This window comes from Cynocephalus volans, chromosome 1 (genome assembly GCF_027409185.1).
Source record: "Cynocephalus volans isolate mCynVol1 chromosome 1, mCynVol1.pri, whole genome shotgun sequence".
Lineage (NCBI taxonomy): Eukaryota > Metazoa > Chordata > Mammalia > Dermoptera > Cynocephalidae > Cynocephalus > Cynocephalus volans.
In genome coordinates, this window is record NC_084460.1 from 31288993 (window position 1) to 31314370 (window position 25378).

Here is a 25378-nt window from a genome sequence, read left to right on the forward strand (position 1 = left end):
GTGCAAAAGCCTGGCTCGACCCTCACAGTATTAGGAGAGAAGAGGCTCCTCAGTTCCCTTGAAGCAACTCAGATCTACTGTTATCGTTGGTAGTGTTGGCAGAAATCCTGGAGTAGGAGCAGTTTCCTGGAAAGTTGTGACTCCAATCAGCAGAGAGAAATGGAGCTTCACTGAACTCAGCAGAGCCAGCAATTCATGGAGCCATGGTAAGTTGGTTACGTAGCCTTGGTGAAAAGGAAGGGCAGAAAAGGAGGATACTTGTAGTATTGGGGGAAGGCTGTATTACCCCAGTTCACAGGCTAGGAAGAGGTGGCCTCGAGTATTGGGGCCACCAAGCCTTTATTGGTGCCACTCTCCTCATCCTACTTTATGCACTTTCCTTATGCCCTAGTACAGGCTCTGCAAACTCAGGTATCTTCAGTTGCCCAGGAGTTAATTAAATTAGTAAGCTGAGTTTTCCTCTATAACTCTATTATAAGAAAAACAGTAGCACAGTTGCAATGATAAATGACAACTGAAATCTGCTGTCAATGTGTGAGAGAGAATAGGCAGTGTATATTGGAGGAAGGTACTGTAAACTGGAGAGCGTATACCCTATTTAAAGGGGGCAAGCTCTGTTCAACTACAGCTAGTCCTTGCCCTGTGGGGATATCAAGGGTCACTAGATATTCTGATTTTCCAGAGAGGCCAGAAATATGGTTTTTTGTGTGCATTCTCCCAATGATAAATGTTGCACCTAATTTGAATTCTTAAAAACAATGGGTAGACTACACAATAGTTGAAAAGAGCCAGCAGGCTGCTGATTTGTAATCTCTGGCCTAGGGTTTAGATCTGCCAGGAGTGAGGCCCACGCACATTTCTTCATTGTGCATTGTTGGCAACCCACTAACTAAAATTAATTTGACAGCTCCTGCCTTTGAGGTATTCACAGATTAGTAGAGATGATAGACAAATAATGATGATAAAATGTAATATGCTAGAATATACATTAATATGTATATTAGAATATATTTTTGTGTGTGTGTAACTATAAAAGTGATGGACTCTTCTTGCGTTCATCTGGGAGGACACGATAGGAGGAGGCATTTGAGCCAGGGTGTAAGAAATCAGCACTTTGGTGTATTAAAGGGATTTGGGGCCCTTGGAACCTCTACTGTATGTGCAAGTGTTAGATTCACATTTGCTGCGTATACTGTTTTCTTGATAGGTAGTTGGAAATACAGATATTCCTTAACCATGCTGGTGGGAGTCTTAGTGTTAAAAATGACAGAATGCCCCTCCTGCCTCTCTCAGGTTATAGGATAATTATGTGTTTTAGAGGTGTAAGAAACTCAGAGTTCATGTAGCTGGATGCCCTTATTTTTGGATAAGGAAACTGAAAGGGAAGTGCTATGCCTGAGGTCACAGAGCCCATTAGAGACAGAGCTTGGACTCGCCCCCAGAACTCTTCTTTACCACCATGCCTCCCCCTTTCCTGGATATCTCTGAAGGTCAGTGTTAGGCTGGCTGCTCCTGCCTGCAGGTAGCCCTTTGCATTGTTTTGGCCCAACTCCTGGTGGTTGAGGAGGGTTTGCCATCCTGCTGCAGCTGGTTCCTTCTTCCTTCTCTCCGTTGGATCCCTTTCCTGAAGTGCCTGCTAACCCTTTTCTTTGTCAGAGAGTCACACTACTTGTGTCCAAATGCCAGCTGTGTGACCTGGTACAAGTTGCCTAACCTCTCCCTTTTTTTTTTTTAATTTTAATTTTTTTTGATGTTATAATTTTTTATTATTTAAGATAATTGTATTTTATTTTTATTTATTTATTATTGAAATATATTGAAACATATTGATTATACATATTTGTGGGGTACAGAGTTATATTTCAGTACGTGTGTACTATCTATGATGACCAAAGAGGGTAATGAGCATATTCATCACTACAAAGCTTAATCATTTGTCTGCTTAAGCATTTTAAGCCTTAGTTTCCTCATCCATATATAAAGAATTATAATAGTGAAGTGTGATGGAAAGGCATTGGAAGGCTTCAAGATTCTTGTGAAGACAAAATGACATAATGCCTGTGAAGTATTTAACTAAGCAACTATTTATTTATTTATTTATTTTTTTTTTTAAAAGATGACCGGTAAGGGGATCTTAACCCTTGACTTGGTGTTGTCAGCACCACGCTCACCCAGTGAGCTAACCGGCCATCCCTATATGGGATCCGAACCCGTGGCCTTGGTGTTATCAGCACCGCACTCTCCCGAGTGAGCCACAGGCCGGCCCTAACTAAGCAACTATTACTTCACATAATGGCTATGAAGTATTAACTAAGCAACTGACCCACAGCACTCAGCAAATATTAATTACGATGATGATGATACACACAGCTCACAGCCCCCTAAGCTGGATTAAGTGCCCTTCCTTTGTTTTCCCATACTGTTCTCTGTTATTACTGCACATGCCACATTGTATTGTAATTGTGTCTGTCTGCCCTGCTAGACTAAGCATCTGCACTGTTTCATAGACAAAAGTGTATTAGTCACTGTGCCAGGCACTAGGGATGCAATGATAAGCTAAGAGCTCTTGGTTTAGTGCAGAGTTCCAAAAGGCGTGCCAGGAAATACTAGTCTCGTGAGCTTTTCTCATGGTCAATTAAATTTGGGAAATGATGCTCTTCATAACGACTTCTTAGAGATTAGGGTCTATCTTAGTATTTTAAAGGTTCTGAGGAGACCTACAGTAAAGGAACCTATTTGCTTTGTCCAACCCAGCTTTGCCAGACTTAATGTTTGCTGAATAAATTTGAGCCATTTAGACAGTCCTTTCAGTTCCACTGTGTGCTTTGGTCCCCAGCTCAAGAGGAGGTCCAAGTGGCACAGCAATGGTTAGAGACACTGCTGGGAGCAAACAGCCTCTGACTGCATAGGGGCCTGTGGGCTTACTCTCTGGTGCCCCTATGGAGACAGGAAGCCCCGGGTTGAGCAACATGAAGCCCCAGTCACTGCAGCTGGTGCTGGAGGAGCAAGTGCTGGCACTACAGCAGCAGATGGCGGAGAATCAGGCAGCCTCCTGGCGGAAGCTGAAGAACTCCCAGGAGGCCCAGCAGAGGCAAGCAACCCTTGTGAGGAAGCTGCAGGCCAAGGTGAGCCAGCTGCCCTTTTGGGGAAGGTAAAAGAGAACACCACCTAGAGCCGGGTGTTGCGGTGGGATAAGAATTGTAGGAGGCAAAGCCATGTGGTGGGAATGGCCCACACCTAGCTTGGTGAGAGGAAGGACCCAGGCCTTCTAACTCTCATATAAAGCCTCTCTTGATGCTTACAACTACTCCATGAGGTATGTATTATATCCCTTTTAAAGATGGTGTTCACAGGGCTGGCCCGTGGCTCACTTGGGAGAGTGTGGTGCTGATAACACCAAGGCCACGGGTTTGGATCCCTATATAGGGATGGCCGGTTAGCTCACTTGGGAGAGCGTGGTGCTGACAACACCAAGTCAAGGGCTAAGATCCCCTTACCGGTCATCTTTTTTTAAAAAAAATAAAAAATAAAAAAAATAAAGATGGTGTTCATGAGGGTTAAATTAGTTGGCCAGGTTTATTCTCTTAGTGTAGAGCTAAGACCTGATCCTAGGTCCAAAGCCCATGGTCTTTCATCTTCAATACAAGAAACATGGAAAATATTATTTAAATGCCCAGACAGAAACTATAATATGTTACGGCTTTATCTCAGTATCACCACCCAGATCCTCTGTTCACAGCAGGTTTGCCCAAGATCCTCAGGGGCTTTTGGTTTGGGCTGTCTGTACCAGCTGTGTCCATTACTTACAGCCTGCTCTGTTTTCCCCAGGTGTTGCAGTACCGGAGCTGGTGCCAAGAGCTGGAGAAGCGGCTGGAAACCACTGGAGTGAGTGAGGTTGAGTTCTGTGCTTCCCCTGAACCCTCAGTGAATATACTTGTTAGGCTTCATTTGCTGACTGAGGGAGGCTGGGGTGTGAAAAGGGGGTGTTTGGTAGAAGTCTCTCTTTCTTCAGCTCCTAAGAACTTATCACACTGATATTTACATTAGATCTAGCTATCACTGGCCTGTCAGATTCCAACCCTTGCTTCTCTAAGAATGAAATGCAGCTTCAGGAGACTTAATCAGATTGGTAGGAGTGTAGAATTAGAGGGAAGAAATGCGTTTTTCCTCCAGCAGGTGTCAGTGTTTATCTGTCTTAGAGAGATGTGTGCCTTTGTGGGCCTAAAAAAGACGTCTGTAGCAAAGATACATACTTGTGCTGTTGGCTGGGTAGGACTGGCTTTGAAAAACCCATTTGCCTTTACTCCAGCTCCCTCTTGGCACCTTCTCATGGTCCCCTTAGGCAAGTTTTTTCAGAGGAAGAAAGAACCAAAATTTACTGAGCACCTTTGATGTAGGCCAGGTACCATTATGTATTGTCATATAGTTGTGTCACTTAATCTGCAAAGCCACTTTCTGAAGGGAATATCACCTTCATTTGGTAGCTGAAGACACTGTATCTCCGAGAAGTTAAGTGACTTCCCAAGGTTCAAAAAGTAGTGTAGTAGGTGTGAAGGCCATTAGTGAAAGATATACCTTATGGCTTCTTAGGTTGAAAGTTCTAGGGGCCGGCCCGTGGCTCACTTGGGAGAGTGCGGTGCTGATAACACCAAGGCCATGGGTTCGGATCCCTATATAGGGATGGCTGGTTGGCTTACTGGCTGAGCGTGGTGCTGACAACACCAAGCCAAGGGTTGAGATCCCCTTACCGGTCATCTTTATATAGGGATTAAAAAAAAAAGTTATTTTCACTACCAAATACCATCTTTGAGGAGAGGTCATTGGTTTGCTTTTGGAGAGAGGGATACAGTGGATTTGTTTTCAGGATGCAGTGATTGATAAAAGAAACATATTGCTAACAAAGGGGAGAATGAATAAAAGGAATGTAAGCTGCTGTAGAAGGGGGCACCAGGGAATTGGTCTGAGTGATGTTCTCTTTGGAGGTAAATAAGGCTTGTTTATGTCTGGTGAAGGGACTAATTCCTCAGAGGTGGGAAAATGTGGAGGAGCCGAACCTGGAACAGCTGCTAATCCGATTGGAGGAGGAGCAACAGAGGTGATGGACCCTAACTTATCTGACCTGGGTGATTGGCTAGTAAGTGGGTAGAGAAAGCTGATGGGAGACCTCTGGCCTGTGGGCTAACATGGATTAGAGTTATGGACTTCAGCCTTAGCCCTCTAATGTCTGGAATGGAAAATTCCAGTGATTGTCATCTTACTCCCTAGAGGTTCAAGGGTTGGACCAGACCTTTATTTTGTACTTGCTCTTATCCCTCCCCAGTGCAGGTGTGAGAGTCTAGCAGAAGTGAACACCCAGCTTCGGTTGCACATGGAAAAAGCTGACATGGTGAATAAAGCCCTTCGGGAAGATGTGGAAAAGTTGACAGTGGACTGGAGCCGTGCCCGAGATGAGCTAATGAGGAAGGAGAGCCAGTGGCAGATGGAGCAGGAGGTAGGAAGAACAGAGGCTGGAACTGTGAGAGGAGGGCTGTGCACTCTGGGCACTGCCCTTTTTAGGGCTGGAAGGGGTTAACTTCAGGACTTGGATAGAAACTGATCTGTCATTGTTAAAATCTCTGACCATTCTTACCTGCCCAGGCTGACAGCTTTGCTCTGCTTGGGCTTCAGCTTAGTTCTGCTATTACCTGCCTAGTCTAGGTTTTGCTGGCAGGTACCATGACACTCAAAACAACTCTGTTCTGCCAAATCGACTAGCTTAGGTTTTAGATGGATCAGAAAACTTATTGACAGCCCTCATCTGAAGGTCTGCATATCTAGGTGCTGAGGAGGTAGCTATTGAAATTGAATGGGAAGAGGGCCGGTCTGTGGCTCACTCGGGAGAGTGTGGTGCTGATAACACCAAGGCCACGGGTTCGGATCCTATACAGGGATGGCCGGTTTGCTCACTGGCTGAGCATGGTGCTGACAACACCAAGCCAAGGGTTAAGATCCCCTTACTGGTCATCTTTTAAAAAAAAAAAAAAAAGAAAAAAAAAAAAAAGAAATTGAATGGGAAAGAAAGACCAGTTATGGGCCCTGGGGGATTTTCAGATCTCAGCTAAAGGAAACATGTTTCCTGAATCCTTGATCTGTGCTAAGTGATTTACATGTTTTATATCATTTACTCCTCCTTGTAAATCTATAGTAATAGCTCCCATTTGTTAAGCAGCTTCTGTGTATGCTTTTCTAATCTAGCCCAGAGGAAGGCCGTATACCATCCTAGATCCTTTGACCTCTTGCATTCCACTGCCAACTTTATTAAACCTTTCAGTATAACCTGAATTTGGATATGCATTCATAAGCTATCTCCTGTAAGTCCTTCCTTCCTTCCCCCCAGTAGTCAGGAGGAATCCAAGACTCTTGTGTTGGCCAAAGATAGTCCTCTGCCCTTTGGTATGACCTGAGTTTCTGAACCTACAGTTCTTCAAGGGCTACCTGAAAGGGGAGCATGGTCGCCTTCTCAGTCTATGGCGGGAGGTGGTGACCTTCCGACGCCACTTCCTGGAAATGAAGTCAGCTACTGACAGGTCAGTGCGGGGATAAGAAGGAAGGAAGTTTGCCCCTACTAATTCTGGACTTACGGCAGTGGGCTGCTGTAGAAGGGGGGATCTGGAGTGGGGGTGGGGTGGGTGGGAGAGCTGGTAGGGAGAGTTGGTACTGCTCTATTCAGATGATTTTTCCAGACCTGCTCCTGAGGCTTCATTGGGCCTAATATCCATGCTTCCTTCTCTGGTCCTTATTAGAATCTGCTCTTTTCCTTGCTTGTACTCAGAGATCTGATGGAGCTAAAGGCTGAGCATGTGAGGCTTTCTGGGTCCCTGTTGACCTGTTGTCTGCGCTTGACTGTGGGAGCACAGTCTCGGGAATCTGATGGGTCTGGGACAAAGGATGGGAGTGAGCCAGCCCAGATGCTGCTGTTACTAGCCAAGACCCAGGAGCTGGAGAAGGAAGCCTATGAGAGGAGCCAGGAGTTAAAACAGCTGAAGAGTCAAAGGGATCTGGAGCAGTCTGAACTTCAGGATCGGTGAGATGGCCTGGCATCCCAGGAAGGGTTCTCTGAGGAAAAGCCGACTCCCTTAGAGAGTTAGGGATAGGCAGTGGAGATGCCAAGAGCATCCCCACCAGAGGGGAAGCAGATGTGCCAGAGAGGCTAGTTGAAGCCCTATGCCACAGTTGGGGCTTGTCACTGACCTCTGCCCTCAGACTGTCTTGCAGCTCTTTTTCTACCCTTTTGATTTATAGAGCTAGCTATGACTCTGTCCTCTATCAACACCAAACTACTTGCTATTCCCAGAACAGCCAAGCTCTTGCATGCTTCCCTGCCTTTGTACATGCTGACCTTAGCCTGGAATGCTTCCCTTCCTTCTCTCTCTGCCTAATCCTTTAAGGAATAGTTCAAATGTTACTTCTATGAAGCCATCTCTGACCTCAATAGCCTATTAAGTTACTGTGCTTCTGTGGTATTTTGACCTGCTTGTTACAGCGTTGATCTCATTGTATCTCATCAATTACGTAGTTTCCTTTTTGTGGGGAAGGGGGTTAAGGTTTTTTAATTTTTGGATTATGATGGAACAGATTTTTTTTTTTCTTTTTTAGATGGCTAGTAAGGGGATCTTTACCCTTGGTGTTGTCAGCATTACGCTCTCCCAAGTGAGCCAACCGGCCATCCCTATGTAGGGATCCAAACCCGTGGCCTTGGTGTTATCAGCACCACACTCTCCCGAGTGAGCCACGGGCCGGCCCTCAGATTTTTTTTTAATGATGATAAGAAGGGCGGGGACATAAGCACAGAGCCCCATTGAGTCTCAGGGTAAAGTTCAGTTTATACTCCATGACTAGGGCTTTGTCTCCTTCTACTGGTGGTGTACATAAGTTGCAGGACTATTTTGTTTTGCTTTGCTTTTGGAGGCAGCAAGAAGCACAAAGACAGAGACCATATCTTAGTAAATTTTGTGTCTCTAGTGCTTTGCACTTCACCTTCCATATAGTAGCCACCCAATAAATGTTTGTTGAATGATACAATAATTAAATGAATGGCCATACAGTGAGATAAGGCTCTTAGAGATAAAATTATTAAGACTTTCAGAAAAAAGATTTAAACTCCTGGATGATACTCATTCAAGTAATATTTATTTACCTACCCTTATAATACCGGGTACTAAGCTCCAGATTAAGTAATAAAGATATTTGGTGATTTTGCTGGACTTTGAGGTTAATATCAGATAGATTGGCCATAATTTCCCCCAAAATGCTCCTCCTTTTTCCTTATCAGAGTCAGAACCTTGGGATGGAGGGGCCTTGGGACTACCCCATGTGGCAATTCTGATGTTCTTATTGGCTTCAGGGTGCTTGACTTCAAGATCAAGCGAGGCCTGGAAGGGCCTGGGCCAGGGCTTTCCTTCAGCTCTCGGGCCCCCAAACACGAGTTCCAGTCTTGAGATGTGGTAAATCCCTGCATGTGTCTGAGTGGCTTTTGGCTTCCCCCCAAGATCAAGACTATAGCATCATATGTTAATTCAGGAAGTGCAGAGGGGCTGGGGGCACCCAAGGGATTTTGGGGAGGCAGCAGTGGGAGTGTCTGTGTTTGGACTGGGGTGTGCTGCGTAGTAGCTCTGTCTACATCCTTGGGCTGCCCAGGTGACAGTGCTATATGCTGTTCTTTTTAGGGTGACAGAGATCTCTGCTCTGCTGATCCAGTCTCAGAAGCAAAATGAAGATTATGAAAAGATGGTGAAGGCTCTGAGAGAGACAATGGAGATCCTGGTACCTGATTTTTTGTTCTAGAAAGGAGTTGGGAGTGGGCTTGTAGGTTTATTGTCTTTTATGGACAAATAGTACAGGATACCAGTTAAGTGTTCTGAGATGAAATTCTCTAAAGCTAAAAAATAAATTTTGACTGAATTTGAAAATTAATTAACTCATTCATTTATTCATTCAATAAATATTATTAAGTGTCTACTACCCCTACTGTATTCCTGGGGAAACTACAGTGGCATATGTATACAGTATGTTCTTATCAGAGAGAGATGGCACATACATGAAGAGACACACTGGCGAATTGTCGAGTCACTAGGAAGGGGATGTGTAGAGAGGTTCAGAACCTAGTCATATGGGAAACAACTGAAGAGCATGACAATGTTTAGCCTGGAGAAGAAAGGGCTAGAGGAAGACGTGATGGCTGCCTTCACATATCTGAAGGACTGAGATGGGGGAAAAGAGAATTGACTTATTTAATGTTTTCCAGGACAAACCAACATCAATGACTAGAAGTTATAAGGTGGTAGATTTTGGCTTACAGCTAGAGCTGACGGAACAGTCTGTCTAGAGAACAAGTGAGGTTTCAGTCACTTGCTTAACACCCGCCAGGGATGTTATCAAAGGGATTCTCTAAGGTTGGACAGTAGGACCTCTGGCTTGGGTCCACATTTCCTTTCGTCTCTATGAGTTTTCAGATCTCTAATTTTAGGCAGCTCTTGAACCCCTGTTCACATGCACAGCCCTAATCTTCTCATCTAAGTTGAAATCAACCGGGAGCTGGATTTGTTTGTGCCTTTTTGGTTCTTTTTTGTCAGGAATTTGCCAATTCAGATATCTACAGTGCTCAGATAATGTAAATGAGCAAACTGGGTTCTGTCATAAGAATTCTATTTTTCTGGTGTTGTCATTTTTAGTTCTCAGTACTGCAGATTTGAGCTCAGTATTAAGGAAACTGTGAGGAGTGGTAGGGACTTTAGGATCCTGAGGAATAAATGTCTCATCTAGAGGAGGTATCCACTGTTCAACTTAGTAAATTGTTGCCATGTAAGAATGGGTGTGGACCATTTGTTAACTTTTTGAGAGAATCCAGAAATTCTTTTTTTTATGCAAAATATCTCAATTGATAAATGTTGATTGAAAGTTTGTACAGGCCAAATAAAACACAGCAGTAGGTCTATGTCTTCAGGCCTTCACTAACACAAATACAATAGGAAGGAAGAGAGGAAATCTTGACTCTTCAAGATTATTTCTAGCTTTGGGGCCAGAGGTCTCTCTGGTTTATTCAGTGTTAGGTTTTAAGCATCAGTTTACTGTTCAGAGACAGCAGCCATTCCCCATCCAATAATAGCTCACATTTGCTTTGTACCAGGCACCATGTTGAGATGTTGAGTGATTCACATGCTTTTTTCATTTAAGCCTCAAAACAAACTAGTGAAGTAGTTGCTGTTAATTATCCCTATTCCTATTATTTATTTATTTATTTATTTATTTATTTTTAAAGATGACTGGTTAGGGGATCTTAACCCCGTGACTTGGTGCTGTCAGCACCACACTCTCCCGAGTGAGCTAACCGGCCATCCCTATATAGGCATCCTAACCCATGGCCTTGGTGTTATCAGCACCACACTCTCCCAAGTGAGCCACGGGCTGGCCCTCCTATTCCTATTTTAAAGAGAAGGAGGGTCAAAGAAGCAGTTGCCTAGTTTACTAAACTAGTAAATGATAAAGCAAGAATCCTAATTTAGGCAGTCTAGTTTGGAGCTTTTAATCATTTAATCTGAACTTTCATTACCATATCACATTGTCTTCAGACCCCTTGGGCAATTAGCATTCAGGTATAGTCTGGAAAAGTGGGGTTGATAGAATAGACAGAATGAGACTTTGGTCAAGTTGGGGCCTGGAATTATAAATTCTCTTTTGAGAGTTTGGCTCTTAGGTTCTATTCTCTTCCCTGTTCAGGAGACAAATCATGCAGAATTAATGGAACATGAGGCATCTCTTAGTAGGAATGCCCAAGAGGAGAAGTTGTCTTTACAGCAGGTGATCAAAGATATAACCCAGGTACTGGTAAGCCTTGGTAACAGGGTTATGCGTCACTCTTATACCCAGGCCTCCATGTCCTGTCAGGCATGCCTAGATTTCCAGTCGGTTTTGGGTTCAGGGTCTTGCGGGGATGAGTTTTCTGAGTGTATTTGAAGACTGGAACCCTACAGTTTAGCTAAGTGTTTATATCTTAGAACTGCCGGGTGGAATAGGCCCTCTTTCCTGTTGCCAGCTGTAATTCTCAGGCCAGAGGCTGGATTCTGATCTTCATTACCTCAGTAGCCTCTTCTTCCTTCATTTCTTCATTTATTGTTGCCTTAGAAAGTGTGCTAGCCTTGTTGCTAGTCCTAGATTTGGGTGACCAAAGGCAGAGAGTTGAAGGAACCAGACTTTTTTGCTTTCACATACCCGCCTCCTGTTCCCAGGGAGAGGGCCTGAGAAGGAAAGCATCAGGTTTGTCCAGGCTGTAGTATAAGTCCTCTGTATCCACTCTAGGCCTTGGTCAATAGGGTGGTGACCCCACTGTGTTGGGTTTCAGGCCATGGTGGAAGAAGGGGAAAATATGGCCCAAGGCACTGATCATGAGAGCTCTTTGGTACTGGACTTTAGTGGCTTTTCCTCCCAGTTTGACTCCCAGGACCCAGACAAGGCTCTTAATCTGGTGCGTTCAGTGTTGACTCAGAGACGCCAGGCTGTGCAGGTGAGAAACCCCAGTGTTCCTCTTCAGCCACGGGGTGAGTGTCTCAACTGATTTGTGACCCAGGTACCTCCCTAGCCGGGACTGCCCCTTTCACTTTGTTGACCAGCCAGGAAGTATTTTGTCAATACCCCAAAGTACCCATTAGAATCTCTGTGTCTGCCCAATTGTACTGTGGGTAACAAGCTCATTCTCCATACCACTGGCATGTTTCACTTTGTATGCAATCTTTGCATATTACTATGCAAACAATGACACCCAGAGCCCTGGGATGGTAGGGTAAATGTTCCCCCTCTGAAGGTCACAGGCACAGTTGCCATCCTGCCATGCCTGTACATTTGAAGATGATGAACTCTAAGACTCTAGAGCCACAGAAGCCCAATAACCTCTGATCCTCTGTCTTCTTGACTGGTCACTTCTCTATTCTCTGCTTACCCTTGTTGCACCAACCCCTAACCCTTCCTTATCCAGCCCTGCTTTCAGGCTTCTGACATCACTCCTTTGCCCTTGCCTTCTTGCTCATCATCTGGCTTGTTTGTCTCCCTCCACAGGACCTAAGGCAGCAGCTTTCAGGCTGCCAGGAGGCGATGAGCTTCTTGCAGCAGCAGCACGATCAGTGGGAGGAAGAGGGCAAAGCCTTGAGACAGCGGCTACAGAAGCTCACTGGGGAGCGGGACACTCTGGCAGGGCAGACTGTGGACCTCCAGGAAGAGGTGGATTCTCTCAGCAAGTGAGCAGGCAGGCTGTTCATCTCACCCTTCCACCCCAGGTCTCAGTCCTCATCCAGCCATTTATCCACTCCCATCATTTTTTGGTTGGCAGATCCTGCTGTCCCTGAGATCCAAGGCTCCTAAGGGCTGCTTTGCCACAAGCTTTTGGATTTTGGGTCTTTATGATTATAAAGAATGGTTTCCTGCTCAGAAGATGGGATGTTGAAAGGAAATAGGCACCTCTCTTTGAGCCTGTGATGTCTGCATCCAGCAAGGATTTTAGGTACTGAGGTCTCTGCTCATCTCTAGTCTTGTTCTTCCAGGGAGCGAGAGCTCCTGCAGAAGGCCAGAGAAGAGTTGCAGCAGCAACTGGAGGTGCTGGAACAGGAGGCATGGCGACTGCGAAGGGTAAACATGGAGCTTCAGCTGCAGGGGGACTCTGCTCAGGGAGAGAAGGAGGAGCAGCAAGAGGAGCTGCACCTGGCTGTCCGGGAAAGGGAGCGCCTGTAAGTATGGCCGTTCCCCTCCTTGCTGGGGCTTGGCCCTCCCTCAGTTCCACACCCTTCCCCACCCACTCCCTTCTCTTAGAAGGTGGGTTATATAGAAGCCTGAAATGCAGTGGGTTCAGATTAGCTTGCTGCTCGTTCCTTTACAGAAAGACAAATATAGAAAGTTCATCTAGACTTTGCTGAGCACCCATAAAGGATGAGGCACTGTGGGGGATATAGAAATGAATAAGACAAAGTCCCTGATCTCAAGGTGCTTGCAGTCTAGTGGAGAAGACAGACATGTAAACAACTAACTGTGACATGAGGCCAGATGAAGTATGAGCTAAATAGAGCTTCAAGTCAGATCCTTTGGGAACATTGGAGTAACAGTTAATTATTGAGGACCAAGCAAAGCTTTATGGAGGAGGGGGTAGACTTTGAGCCGGGCTGTGACCTATTTTGATTGGTAGAGAGTGGGAGAAGGGATAAAGGAATAGATGAGCAAAAAAGGAGGCAGGAAGGTTCATGACATGTTCCGAGTGGGCTGGGCTAGCTAAAGGGTAAAACTTATACTGGGAAGTAATGGGAATTGAGCTGGTCAAGAAAGGGAAATCCAGAGTAAATATACCCAGCTAATCTGTAAAGTTCTCTATATGATGTCACAGAAGAAGCAAGGACTTTAGAACTGGGCAAAAGCTTGGTTTAAATTATGGCTCTGCCATTTTGACAGATTACTTTATTTGTACAATGGGGTTGATAATACTTACCTGGAAGGGTTGTTGGGAAGATTAGAGCAGTGTTTTGGAAAATGCCAGCATAGAGCCTGGCATATGTTAGGTCTTTAATAACTGGTAGTGGGGATATATTTTCTTTATCTTTGTGTATTTCCCTCCTCCTGTGCACCTCATAGGCATGAAAAGTGGAAGCTTGAAGGACTACCATAAGGGTCATGACTTGTGCTAGGAATGTTCTGCCGGTACCAAGGGGAAGGGCAGACAATCCACAGAGATAATTATACGTTTTTGAATTTAATTTATCTGACTTGATAATACATGTATATGATTCAAAAGTTAAAACTATTTAAAAAGATATACACAGAGAATTCTTACTGCCTTCTATGCTTTCTCCATCCTATATCTCTTCCTCCTGTACATAACCGTTTTTATTAATTTCTTATTTCTTTCAAGTGCTACTTCATGCAAATATAAACATATTTTCTTTCTTCCCCTTTTTTCTTGCATAAAAGGTAGTACCCTATATATATTGTTCTGCATCTTGCTTTTTTCACTTGAAATGTCTTAGAGGTCTTTCCTTATCAGTTTTTAGAGACCTTCCTCATTCTTTCACGTAGCAAAGAATAATTATATTCCTGCTACCTTGTGGGGTATGGCCACTTGCTAAGACTTCCTCTAGCCCTCTCTTTTTCCCATCTTAGTCAGGAGATGCTGGTGGGCCTGGAAGCCAAACAGTCAGAATCACTCTGTGAACTGATCACTCTTCGGGAAGCCCTGGAGTCAAGTCGCCTGGAAGGGGAATTACTGAAGCAAGAGCAAGCAGAGGTGACCACAGCTCTGGCCAGGGTGCGTAGGCCTCTTCTCTTCACTTGCTGGTGAACAGCTTAGGAAGTTGTGTGTCCAGGAAAGGGACATGCAGCCTGCCTCATTCGTCACCCTTAAAGCCATGACCCCTCATATTTCTTTCCTCAGTTGTTGCTTTCTGCTTCTGGGTTCTCTCCCTCCCAACGTACTCTGTGTTGGAATTAGAGTAAGTTTTCTAAAGTATAAATCTGGTATGTCAGTCTCTTAAAACCAGTCAGTGGCTTCCCAGCTTTGTGGGGCCATATTCAAGGCCCTGTGCCATCTGCCCCAAACTGTGTTTCTAGCCTCTCCTTTCACTCTAAAACCCCATCCTAATTTCTCATATTTTTTTCCTCCTGCCACGTGGCATTAATTGTATTCTCAGTTATATCATGCTCTTTCATAACTCTAACACTTCGCATATACTTTTTCCTTTCCCTGAACTGCTTCTTTCCTCTCCTTTTAACTGCAGAGTATTCCTCTCATCTCTCAATACCCAACTTAACTGTCAGCTCCTCTACCAGGCATTTTTGACTCCCCCAGACTGAATTAATTTTTTCTTTGAGTTCCCAGAGCACTCTGTGCTTACGTTTTCTATGGTGTCATTACAACTGTAGTTGTGTATACATCCTTATGTCCATGCCTGTATACTATGAGTTCCTGTCTTACTCCGCAACGAATGAATGAAGGAAAAACTTGTTTCAGTGTAAAGGAGGAAATGGAGTGTTAATTGATCTCCATCCAAAAAAAGCATCAGGAGTTGGGAATGTGAACTATTTACTGTTGCAGAAAAACTAGAAATAGGAAACTCTTTAACCCTCTTTGTTTTTAGGCAGAACAGTCAATTGCAGAGCTGTCAAGTTCTGAGAACAGCCTGAAGGCAGAGGTGGCTGATCTTCGGGCTGCAGCTGTCAAGCTCAGTACCTTAAATGAGGCTTTGGCCTTAGATAAAGTTGGGCTGAATCAGCAGCTTCTCCAGGTGAGCAAAGATTTCTCTGATACCCGGAGTATGTCTGGGCCTTGACTGAGAATAAGCCAGTGACAGACAAAGCTGATGCCCATGATAGGGCAGAGCCCTTAATGGATCGGCCCAAGACAGATCAGCTCCCAACTGTAGTTCTGAAATGAGCAAAAGGAAAATTTATGGTGAGAAGAGAGCAAAAACTAGAAGGATTGGGCTTAACCATTAGAAATTTTCCCCTCGTACACCTACAGCAGAGCCAACTTTGGGCTTCAGAGTAAATCACCAGGGCTGGGAAGGGGCCCATGTCCTCTGGAGAGAAGATAGGTTTTTATTTATTTATTTATTTATTATTTTTTTAAAAGATGACTGGTAAGGGGATCTTAACCCTTGACTTGGTGTTGTCAGCACCACGCTCTCCTAAGTGAGCTAACCGGCCATCCCTATATAGGGATCCGAACCCATAGCCTTGGTGTTATCAGCACCACGCTCTCTCCCAAGTGAGCCATGGGCCGGCCCTGAGAAGATAGGTTTTTAATCCCATTGGGTGAGATAATAGCAATCACCAGAAAACGGTCTGCTGAAGAACCTAAGTCCCAATGAATCTTCTCTTTAGGTTACAAATGTTTGTAATTTTAGTGAGGGAATCTTGCTACCCGTTACCTTGAGACCCAGAAATGTTCAATATTCCATTCTGAATTCTTTGAGAGCAGGATTTTGCCTTTTCTATCTCCATCTCCACCACCATGCAGCCCATCTAGGTAGGACCTGGAATATAGCACTAAATCAAATGAATGGATTTCCTCCCTCTGTTAGAAGTACTACTGTGTTCATCTTTGGAGAATAGATTTATATTTCACTTGGATTCCAGTCTCAGCACTTGATCCCTAAACTGTAACCTTTTGTCTTTGATACCCTGTACCTTCTTCCCTTTTTTATCAGTAGTTAGAGCAGGAGAACCAGTCTGTGTGCAGCAGAATGGAGGCAGCAGAGCAGGTGAAAATCGCTTTGCAGGTGGACCTGGCAGAAGCAGAAAGGAACAAGGAAGCACTGTGGGAAAAGAAAACTCACCTGGAGGCTCAGCTGCAGAAAGCAGAAGAGGCTGGGGCTGAACTGCAGGCAGATCTCAGGGGCATCCAAGAAGACAAGGAAGAAATTCAAGAGAAACTAAATGAGGTGAGAAGACAAAACTGACACCATCACATGAAGGTGTAAAATGTGCTCATTGTAAAAAATTAAAACTCTACAGAAATGATTCAGAAAGTGAAAAATGACCTAGAAATGACCAGTGTTACTAGTTTGCAGTATATCTTCCAATTTTTTAAAAGAATTCTTATAGGAATTCTTCACTGATTCCTCAGTACTGCATACCCCCAGTTTGAATTAGATGCTTTTCCTGTGTGCTCTGATAGCACCTCATGCTTATTTCAGATGAGATCAGGGTGCTTTCAGGTGCTATGGCTGTAGACTCCTCGTGCTTATTTCAATCACCACATCCTTCATACTGTAATTATCTGTCTTCATGTCTTCACCATTAGAACAAAAGCTCCTTGAAGGCAAGGCTGTGTCTTAACTTGTTTTTATTCCTCCAGTTTTTAGCACAGTACCTAATGTGTAGCAGGAGCTCAGTAAACTTTTTCCTGAACCAATGAATGACATGACTCAAAGGTCGTCTTTCTCCTCTACCAAATGTCTCATAGCCCTAATGATTATATATAATCTCCCTTTTCAGAGTCCCTATCTCAGGACACTGATCACTTTCTTCCTGGTATTATGGGTGTCTTCTCAAAAGTAAAAGCTCCTTAGCAGCAGGTCTCCTGCTGTCCCTAGCACAGGGTATTGCTCATAGGAGAACATCCTTCCTGGGCTGGGGGCTCTGTGGGTTGATCAGGGAAATACATAAATGCCACCTGGAAATAGATAAATTGAGTGAGCAATGCTCAGGGCTCACAGAACTGGGTCCAGAGTCTCTGAAGAGCCAATGGTCCTAACCTGGTGGTTGCAACCCTGGGGGGAATCCTGCCTCTGCTGTGTATCTCATCAGTTTCTTCCCCTCAGGCACGTCACCAGCAGGAGACGGCCACAGCTCAGCTGGAGCAGCTGCATCAGGAGGCAAAGCGACAGGAAGAAGTACTTGCTAGGGCAGTCCAGGAGAAGGAGGCCCTAGTTCGAGAGAGGGCAGCTCTAGAGGTACGGCTGCAGGCTATGGAGCGGGACCGGCAGGACCTTGCTGCACAACTATTAGGGCTCAGGTATGGCCCAAACACAGTTCAGCCAAGCACAGAGAGGGCTTTGCAAGGCAAGGGGTAGCCAAGCTAATCTCCCTACCTTGAGTATGTGGCTTCTGAATGAGTTATGAATTTATAATTGCCTCCTCCAAACTTCTCCAGGTATCCAGTACTTAGAACCTAACACATCTTAAGGAAGGGTAAGGGGTTTGATGAGTAAGAACTCTTTCTGATTCCTGAACCTCACAGCTCAGCCAAGGAACAACTAGAGAGCAGTCTATTCGAGGCCCAACAACAAAATTCTGTGATAGAGGTCACCAAGGGGCAGCTGGAGCTCCAGATCCAAACTGTCACTCAAGCCAAGGAAGTCATCCAAGGTGAGAACCCAAGTGGGATAGGGCATACTCCTTTCCATGGGGATGTTGAAAGCTAGGAAGGCAGTAGGAGGCTATTAGAGGTCTTTCTCCAGTCAGACACAGGGCCTATGAGGTGGGAGTCGTTCATGAGATAGTGGGGAGAGGAAGAATATTATTAAGTAAAAGGAATGGGGCAGAGGGGCAGAAACCTGATCCTGTCCCTGGCATCTTAGGGGAAGTGAGGTGCCTGAAGGTGGAACTGGATGCTGAACGGAGCCGGGCAGAGCAGGAGCGGGATACAGCAGCCAGACAGCTGGCCCAGGCTGAACAAGAGGGACATACTGCCCTGGAGCAGCAGAAGGTGGCCCATGAGGAGGAGGTAAACCTACTCCAGGAGAAATGGGTAAGTGGTAAAATGTGACTGGGGGATGGGAGAGGCAGACATGGCCTCCCTTAAGTGAGTGCTCCACCTGCTAACTATTGGTACAGATACTGCTGCTTATAAGAGTGAAATTTGCCAAGGTGTGAAATCCAGCTTCTAGCTATTAAATAAGTTAACACATTAAAAACACTAAGAATAGTTCCTGGCATATAGTGAGCTCTTGTGTTAGCCATTATTATTGTCATTTTGGTGTGTACAGAGAATTAAAAATGGGCTTTGGGATTTAGGATTATTAAACTGGCCCCAGGATATAAGTGGGTCAAAGGAATGCCTTGGATGCATTGCTACTCAATTCAGAACTTGTTTCTTTTGTCTTTTAATTATACAATTTAGTCCATTTGTTTTTATTATGATTTTAGGTGTATTTGGGTTTATTTCTACCATCTTATGCTGTTTTTTGATGGCTGGCCGAAACAGGCATCTAATCTCTTGACCTTGGTGTAACCAACACCATGCTCTAACCAAGTGAGCTAACCGGTCAGCCCTCATCTTATGCTATTTGTCCTGCCTTCTTATATCTTTTGGGAGATAACCTTTTTAAACAACTTTTAGAGGATTAAATTGGATGATTAAGTTGTATTCTTTTCTCACCTCTTTTTTCCTCTAAATTTCTGGATGATATGTATAGTATTTGAAAAATTATTTTAGTGGTTACCTTTAATATTTTAAAATACATACTTAATAAAATGTCAAGTTAATCAGTATCTCTACCCTTTTATTGAATGATACAGGGGCCTTAGAATGTTTTACTTTCATTTATTCCTCCCTGACTTACATGCTACTTTGTTCAATGTGTTCGGTTCTGACTACTTTAACAAATTATACATTTTTATTGTTTTGTACAGTCAATATTTGTTTAGATACAATGACAAATTTATAAATATTTTGCTCACCATTTCTTCTTGCATATCAGACTTTCTATTTGGATTTCTTTTCCTTCTGCCTAAAGAAAGATTTCCTTTGTTGAGGGTCTATTGATAGTTCATTGTCTGAAAATGTTTTTATTTCACTTTTATTCTTGAAAGATAGTTTCACAGGGTATAAAATTTAGGTATAACATTCTAGGATGACAGTTGTTTTCTCTCAACATTGTTGGTATTGAGAAGTTAGCTTTCATTTAACCATTCTGCAGTTTCTTGTATTTAGGTGTATATTTCTCTTATTTATTCTGTTGGGATTTATTGGATTCCTGAATCTGAGATTTCATGTTGAAATATCAATTTTGGAAAATTCTCCTTCATTATCTTTTCAAATACCATCTCTTTTCTATGTTCTTCTGTCTTTCTGGACTCTGATTAGTTGTATGTCCGACCTTCTTACTCTATCCTGTATGAATCTCCACTCACTCTTACATTTTCCATTTTTACTTTTCTGTTTCTGTGCTATGTTCTGAATGATTTTTTTCAGATCTCTCTTGTAGTCATTAATTTCCCTTTTCAGCTGTGTCTAATGTGATGTTTAGATTATTCACCAAGTTTTAAATTTAACTTATTAAATTTTTTATTAGATGTTCTATTCAGCTATTTTTTCATATCTCCTTGGTCATTTTTTAGTCTCTTTTTCTTAATTTATATTTCCTAGTTTATATTTTCAACACTTGAAACATACTGGAATTATAAGACAGCAACAAGTAACAAATCTTTTGGGGCCTCATCTGTAATATATTGCTTCTCTTGGCTCCTATTCATGGCCTTGTTTCCCTGTGTGTTTTGATTCTTGACTACGAGCTCATGTTCTTTGGAAATTTTTCTGTGGGAATCTTTTTAGGCCTGAGGTGAAGGAGTTTTTCCTCAGATGATTTGCTTTTCGTTCTCTCAGGAAGCTGGAGGACTACCATCCCAGGACTACCCAAAATAAATTTTCTGTGTAGTTTTTTAGCCACATTCAGGTCCTCAACCCTGTGAAGCCCAGCTTATGGTTATGAATTCTCAGGGGAGATTTTTTTCTCTACCCTGTATAAAGGTTGAGACAAGCAAATTTCCTTGATATTCCCTCCTGAGGAATTTTTTGTTTTGCTGCTTCTCACTTTTTTCTCTTTCCTTCTTTCTTCCCCCTTTCTCTCCCTTCTCTCCTTTTCTTTCTCAAGTTTTCCCTTTTACTGGAGAGACACTATAGCCCAGGGATAGGCAAGTTCTTTTTGTAAATGTCTACACACTAGGTTTGCAAACCATATGGTGTCTGTCACAATTACTTGAGTCTGCTGTTGTGCAAGTGCAGCCATAGACAATATGTAAACATGAATGTGACTGTGTTCAAATATAACTTCATGTATTTATATGGATGTTTGAATTCTATAACTTTCATGTCAGAAAACATTATTCTTCTTTTGACTCTTTTTCAACCATTAAAAGTGTTAAAACCATTCTTAGCTCACAGGCCACAGATACATACATTCCTAGCTCATAGGCCAACAGGTGGCAGGCCAGATTTGGCCCACAAACCGTAATTTGTTAACTCCTGGTATGTCCCTTTGGAGGTCCAGATTTACGTGGGAATCTCCTGTCAGACTCCCCACCCATTGTCTCCTGTTTTCTTTTCCCCACATAGTCATAAAAAGAATTTAAAGGTTACTTGGTATAGCAGATGCCTCCAGCGGAAAGCCAGTTCTGTGCTCATTTATGTGTTTATAACACAAGTCTTGGTTTGTTTTTGGCTCCTGTGGAATTTTTATCATTTTCCTGCTGGCTCAGTGATACATTAAAATATATATTTAGTATTTTATTTAGCATTTTTTTGCCATTTTGTAGCTAGAGGGTTTAGAGACCTTGTTTATAAGATATTTGGAAATGGAAGTTGACTTGTGCTTTATGTGTATTTGTGATTTGATTGTATTACAAAGCAGACATGTTGGCAAGATGGTAACCAGAAGTTTGCTTGTTTTTAGAATTATGTGCTTTGATTATAGTATGTGCTTGAAAATATTTGTTGAATGAACACTGTCCACAAGGCAGTTCCCTAGCAAGAGTCAGGCATACTACCTGCTGAAAACCCCACAAGTAGAAGATGCTATAAAGCTTCTGAATGATGAGCTAGCTACCTACATAGCCTTGGTTTTCCTGAAAGAATTGACCCATCATGGCCATACCTAGGTTGTGGGAGAGCCTCTTCCCTCTTTTCCTTATCTCTCATTCTCCTGACTTCTAGTTGTCTGACTTTATGATCTCCCTACTGATTGAAAGGTTCGATTGCCCTCTTGTAACTTTTCACAGTCTGTTGGTTTTAACAGTGACTGTCATCTCCTGGAATCCTAACAATTAGAAAAACTCTTACAAGGGTTCTTCAAAAAATTCTAGAAAAATAGAATTGAAAGATAATGTGAATTTTTCCATGAACTTTTTTTTTTTTTTTTTTAAAGATGACCGGTAAGGGGATCTTAACCCTTGACTTGGTGTTGTCAGCACCACGCTCAGCCAGTGAGCGAACCGGCCATCCCTGTATGGGATCCAAACCCGGGGCCTTGGTGTTATCAGCACCACACTCTCCCGAGTGAGCCACGGGCCGGCCCTTCCATGAACTTTTTGAAGTATCCTCATATTCTCCATTTTTCCATCTAGTGCTTGTATCCACTTGACAGTAAGGATATTGGAAATTTATTAAGTACTTCCCCTTGCCAAGCACCATGCTAAATGCTTTATTCACATGGTAAATGTGAATAAATGCTTCGATTTTTCACTTATGGCTACTAAGTGGAAAAATAGGGATTAAGAGCCCAAACTCTTAACTATATATACTGTGTCTACTTCTATAATATCTCTTCCATATGGTTGCTTAGCTTCTGTTGTATTCCATCAATAGCTTCCCATTTATTTTAGAAAGATCTGGTCACTAGAAAATTCATGTTGAGTCAAAATCTATTGCTTGAAATAAGTCAGCCTTTGATTTGCTTGAAATACCTCACCACCATGGTTGCTTTCCTCTAGATATGTTACAGTTTATTTATGTGCCCATAAAGGTGGCACTTTGGACTGGGCAGAATATTCTGATCAGGTTCTAACCAGCAAAGCTGGACTGTTACTTCCTGGACATCACAGAATTAGCTCTTCTGGTAGCTATAACAAACTTCTAACTCATATGGAGTAATAGGTCAGCTTTTTTTTTTTTTTTTTTTTTTAACACTTGTTACTATTAAAATTCATCTTCCCCATATTTTTACAGTTGGCTTTTCGAACCAGAGTGTAAGATTTGTCATTTGTGACTGCTGTATTATGGTGACATTATACATTGCTGTTCTTAGGCTTCTGGAATGTATTTAGTCACTGGTTGATTCAAGCAATGTTGATTGAGTACTTACTGGGTGGCACAGTGCTGGATGTTTATTGAGGACAGAGCAGAAACCAAACTAGACATGGTTCTCCTACGAGCTTAAAGTCTTGGCAGGAAGATGGGTTTTAAGCATGTTAACATATGAATGAGTAAACGACTATGAAATTCTATGAAGGAAAAGAACCAGGTGTTATAAGAAAGAATAACAAGGGGAGATCTCTTTAGATTGTATGGTCTGGGAAGGCCTCTCCAAGGCAGTGTCAGTTAAGCTGTGAGGAATGATGGAGTGGGGTTGGGAAAGAGCATTCCAGGTAGAAGAAAAGTATGAATCTGAAAGGCCGTAAGGTATGAAAGTGTTCACTGTGCTCAAAGACCTGCAAGGAGGCCAGTATAACTAGTGTGTAGTGAGGGGACCGCTGCACAAGATGACATGGGAAAGGGCTGAAACACTGGAGGTATTCCCAGTGAATGAATAGATAACTACAAACTTACAAGCATTTCACAGGAAAGGTTCGGGGAACTGCTAATGCGATGATGATGCTAGCCATCGTATACTGACTGACTGCCATCTTTGTGCTAAGCCCTGTTTAAAGTGATTTACATGTCTTAACCCAATCCTCAGAGCAGCCCTAGGAGGACATGGTTGTTGTCCCTGTTATCATAGATGAGGAAACTAAGGCACAGAAATATTTAGAAATTGACTAAGGTCACACAAGTGGTGGCAGAGTAAAGATAGTCACCCAGGCAGCCTGACTCCAGAGCCCTTGATCACTATCCTGAGGACCTAATAGAGGGTCTTTCCTGGAATAGTCAGGGAGATCCAGTAAGGTTTTGGTCACTAGTGGACTTCTGAGAGAACCAGGACCCCTGTTCAGATATTTTTGTGTAATGTAGGGAGACATCCTAACTGGGCCAGGCCTGATTTTTCGGGGACTAACTCTGCAACTGTGAGCAGAGGAGATGAGCAGCAGAGAGCCAGAGACGCTGTTTCCATTTATTATTACAACCGTCAACTGTGATGTGGTCACTTTTAAAAAATAGGTATTTTTAATTTATGTGAGGGACAATTGCACTTTAGTAGAAGGCATTTTTACATGTATATCGTTTGACTTTTTTATAAATCTCTGATTCTCATAAAATTTGGTGAGATAGAAAAGGCAGGGATTATTAGCCTCACTTTACAAGTGAAGAAAAAGGCTTAGAGAGGTACCGAGGTCACACAGCTAGTGAGTAGTAGAGAAACTTCTTATTCCAATCCAGTTCTCCTTCTGCCTCTCTCCTCACCATTTGGTTCTAACATCATTTTCTTCATGTGGCCAGGAGAAAGAGCGTTCCAGGCACCAGCAGGCGCTGGATAAGGCTCTGGAGAGCCTGGAAAGGGAAAAGATGGAGCTGCAAATGAGGCTGAGGGAGCAGCAGGCGGAAACAGAGGCCATCCGGGCACAGAGGGAAGAAGAACAGACCCAGGCTGAGAGTGCCCTATGCCAGGTGGGAAGCTAGGAGGATTAGAGTTGCACATCTGATCTGTGATCCCCTTACCTTTGACCACTTCCTTTTCTACTCCCAAGAGTGGTGCTGCAGAGGGGCTTCCAGAAGAGCATGTAGCTGCCGACTTTGCTACCAGTGAGCAGGGTGATCCGCACTGTTAGCTGCGGGACCAGTAGTATGTCACACTTCCTGAGGGAGGGCTCACATTTACCACATCCTGTCTGTCTTCAAACCAGTTGCAATCTTTGTACTTCCTGATTCGGAGTCAGTGGGCTCAGACCTTCCTTCACCCTCAGCCCCCACTTCATTTGCTGGAAGAGCACTAGAGACATTGGGTTGTGCTTGTGGCCTCATGGGTGAGCGTGATAACCCTGAGCCAGCAAGCCCTCACCCTTTCCACCCCTCCACAGATGCAGCTGGAAACGGAGAAGGAGAGAGTGTCCCTCCTGGAGACACTGCTGCAGACCCAGAAGGAGCTGGCAGATGCCAGCCAACAACTGGAACAGCTGAGGCAGGACATGAAGGTTCAGAAGTTAAAGGAGAAGGTATGGAGGGTGGGTCCTGGGGTCCATTTACCCATTCAACGATGAATAGTTCTTTGGCCCTTCTTATGCAGCAGGCCCTGTGCTAGGTGCTGACATGTGCCAAATATATAAAGGTGTGGCACAATAACTGACATGACAGACATGGTCCCTGCCCTCAAGGAACTTATGTTCTAGTGGCAGAGACAGACGAAAAATGAGCAGACAAAAAATAAATGAGGTGATTACAGTTTGTAATAAGTGCTGTAAAGGAAATAAATAAGGCAATGTAATTGAGAGTGATTCAAAGGAGGCCACTTTGGACAGAGTGGTCAGGGACGGCCTCACTGAGAAAGTGACATTTGACCTAAGACTTTTGGTTAAAAAGAAGCCAGCCCCATGGTACAACATAGATGAACCTTGAAAACATTATGCTAAGTGAAAGAAGCCTGTCACAAAAGACCATATATTATATGATTCAATTTAAATGAAATATCCAGAACCGGCAACTCTACAGGGACAGAAAGCAGGTTCATGGCTGGGGGGGCGGGGAGTGGGGAGTAACTGTGAATGGGTACGGGGTTTCTTTTTTGGGTGATGAAAATGTTCTAAAATTGATTGTGGTAATAGTCACACAACTCTGTGAATATACTAAAACCACTTAATTGTATACTTGAAATGGGTGAATTGTATGTGATGGGAATTATAGCTCAGTAAAGTCATTGGAAAAAAAAAGAAGCCATGCATTAGAAGAACACTTTAGGTAGAGGAAATAGTTGTCATAAGGGCCCTGGGACAGACAGAAAAC

The 25378-nt window shown here is 43.5% G+C and overlaps 1 protein-coding gene across 6 annotated transcripts in view; it reads left to right on the forward strand.

Annotated features, from left to right (window-relative positions):
* CEP250 (centrosomal protein 250) overlaps nt 1–25378 on the forward strand; it is a 47557-nt gene that overhangs the window by 5601 nt on the left and 16578 nt on the right. Inside the window, exons 2-21 of one of the 6 annotated variants that reach the window (XM_063097814.1) lie at nt 94–206; nt 2837–3125; nt 3829–3885; nt 5013–5095; nt 5326–5491; nt 6460–6566; nt 6812–7063; nt 8706–8802; nt 10756–10857; nt 11378–11539; nt 12088–12266; nt 12570–12752; nt 14170–14314; nt 15144–15290; nt 16218–16448; nt 17331–17524; nt 17750–17877; nt 18090–18259; nt 23882–24049; nt 24460–24594. In XM_063097814.1, the coding sequence (XP_062953884.1) occupies nt 2940–3125; nt 3829–3885; nt 5013–5095; nt 5326–5491; nt 6460–6566; nt 6812–7063; nt 8706–8802; nt 10756–10857; nt 11378–11539; nt 12088–12266; nt 12570–12752; nt 14170–14314; nt 15144–15290; nt 16218–16448; nt 17331–17524; nt 17750–17877; nt 18090–18259; nt 23882–24049; nt 24460–24594 (2892 nt within the window). In that variant the 5' untranslated portion in view covers nt 94–206; nt 2837–2939. Of the gene's footprint in view, nt 1–93; nt 207–2836; nt 3126–3828; nt 3886–5012; nt 5135–5320; nt 5492–6459; nt 6567–6811; nt 7064–8411; nt 8484–8705; nt 8803–10755; nt 10858–11377; nt 11540–12087; nt 12267–12569; nt 12753–14169; nt 14315–15143; nt 15291–16214; nt 16449–17330; nt 17525–17749; nt 17878–18089; nt 18260–23881; nt 24050–24459; nt 24595–25378 lie in introns of those variants that run through there. The other 5 variants (XM_063097824.1, XM_063097843.1, XM_063097833.1 and 2 more) reach the window with 5 other exon arrangements.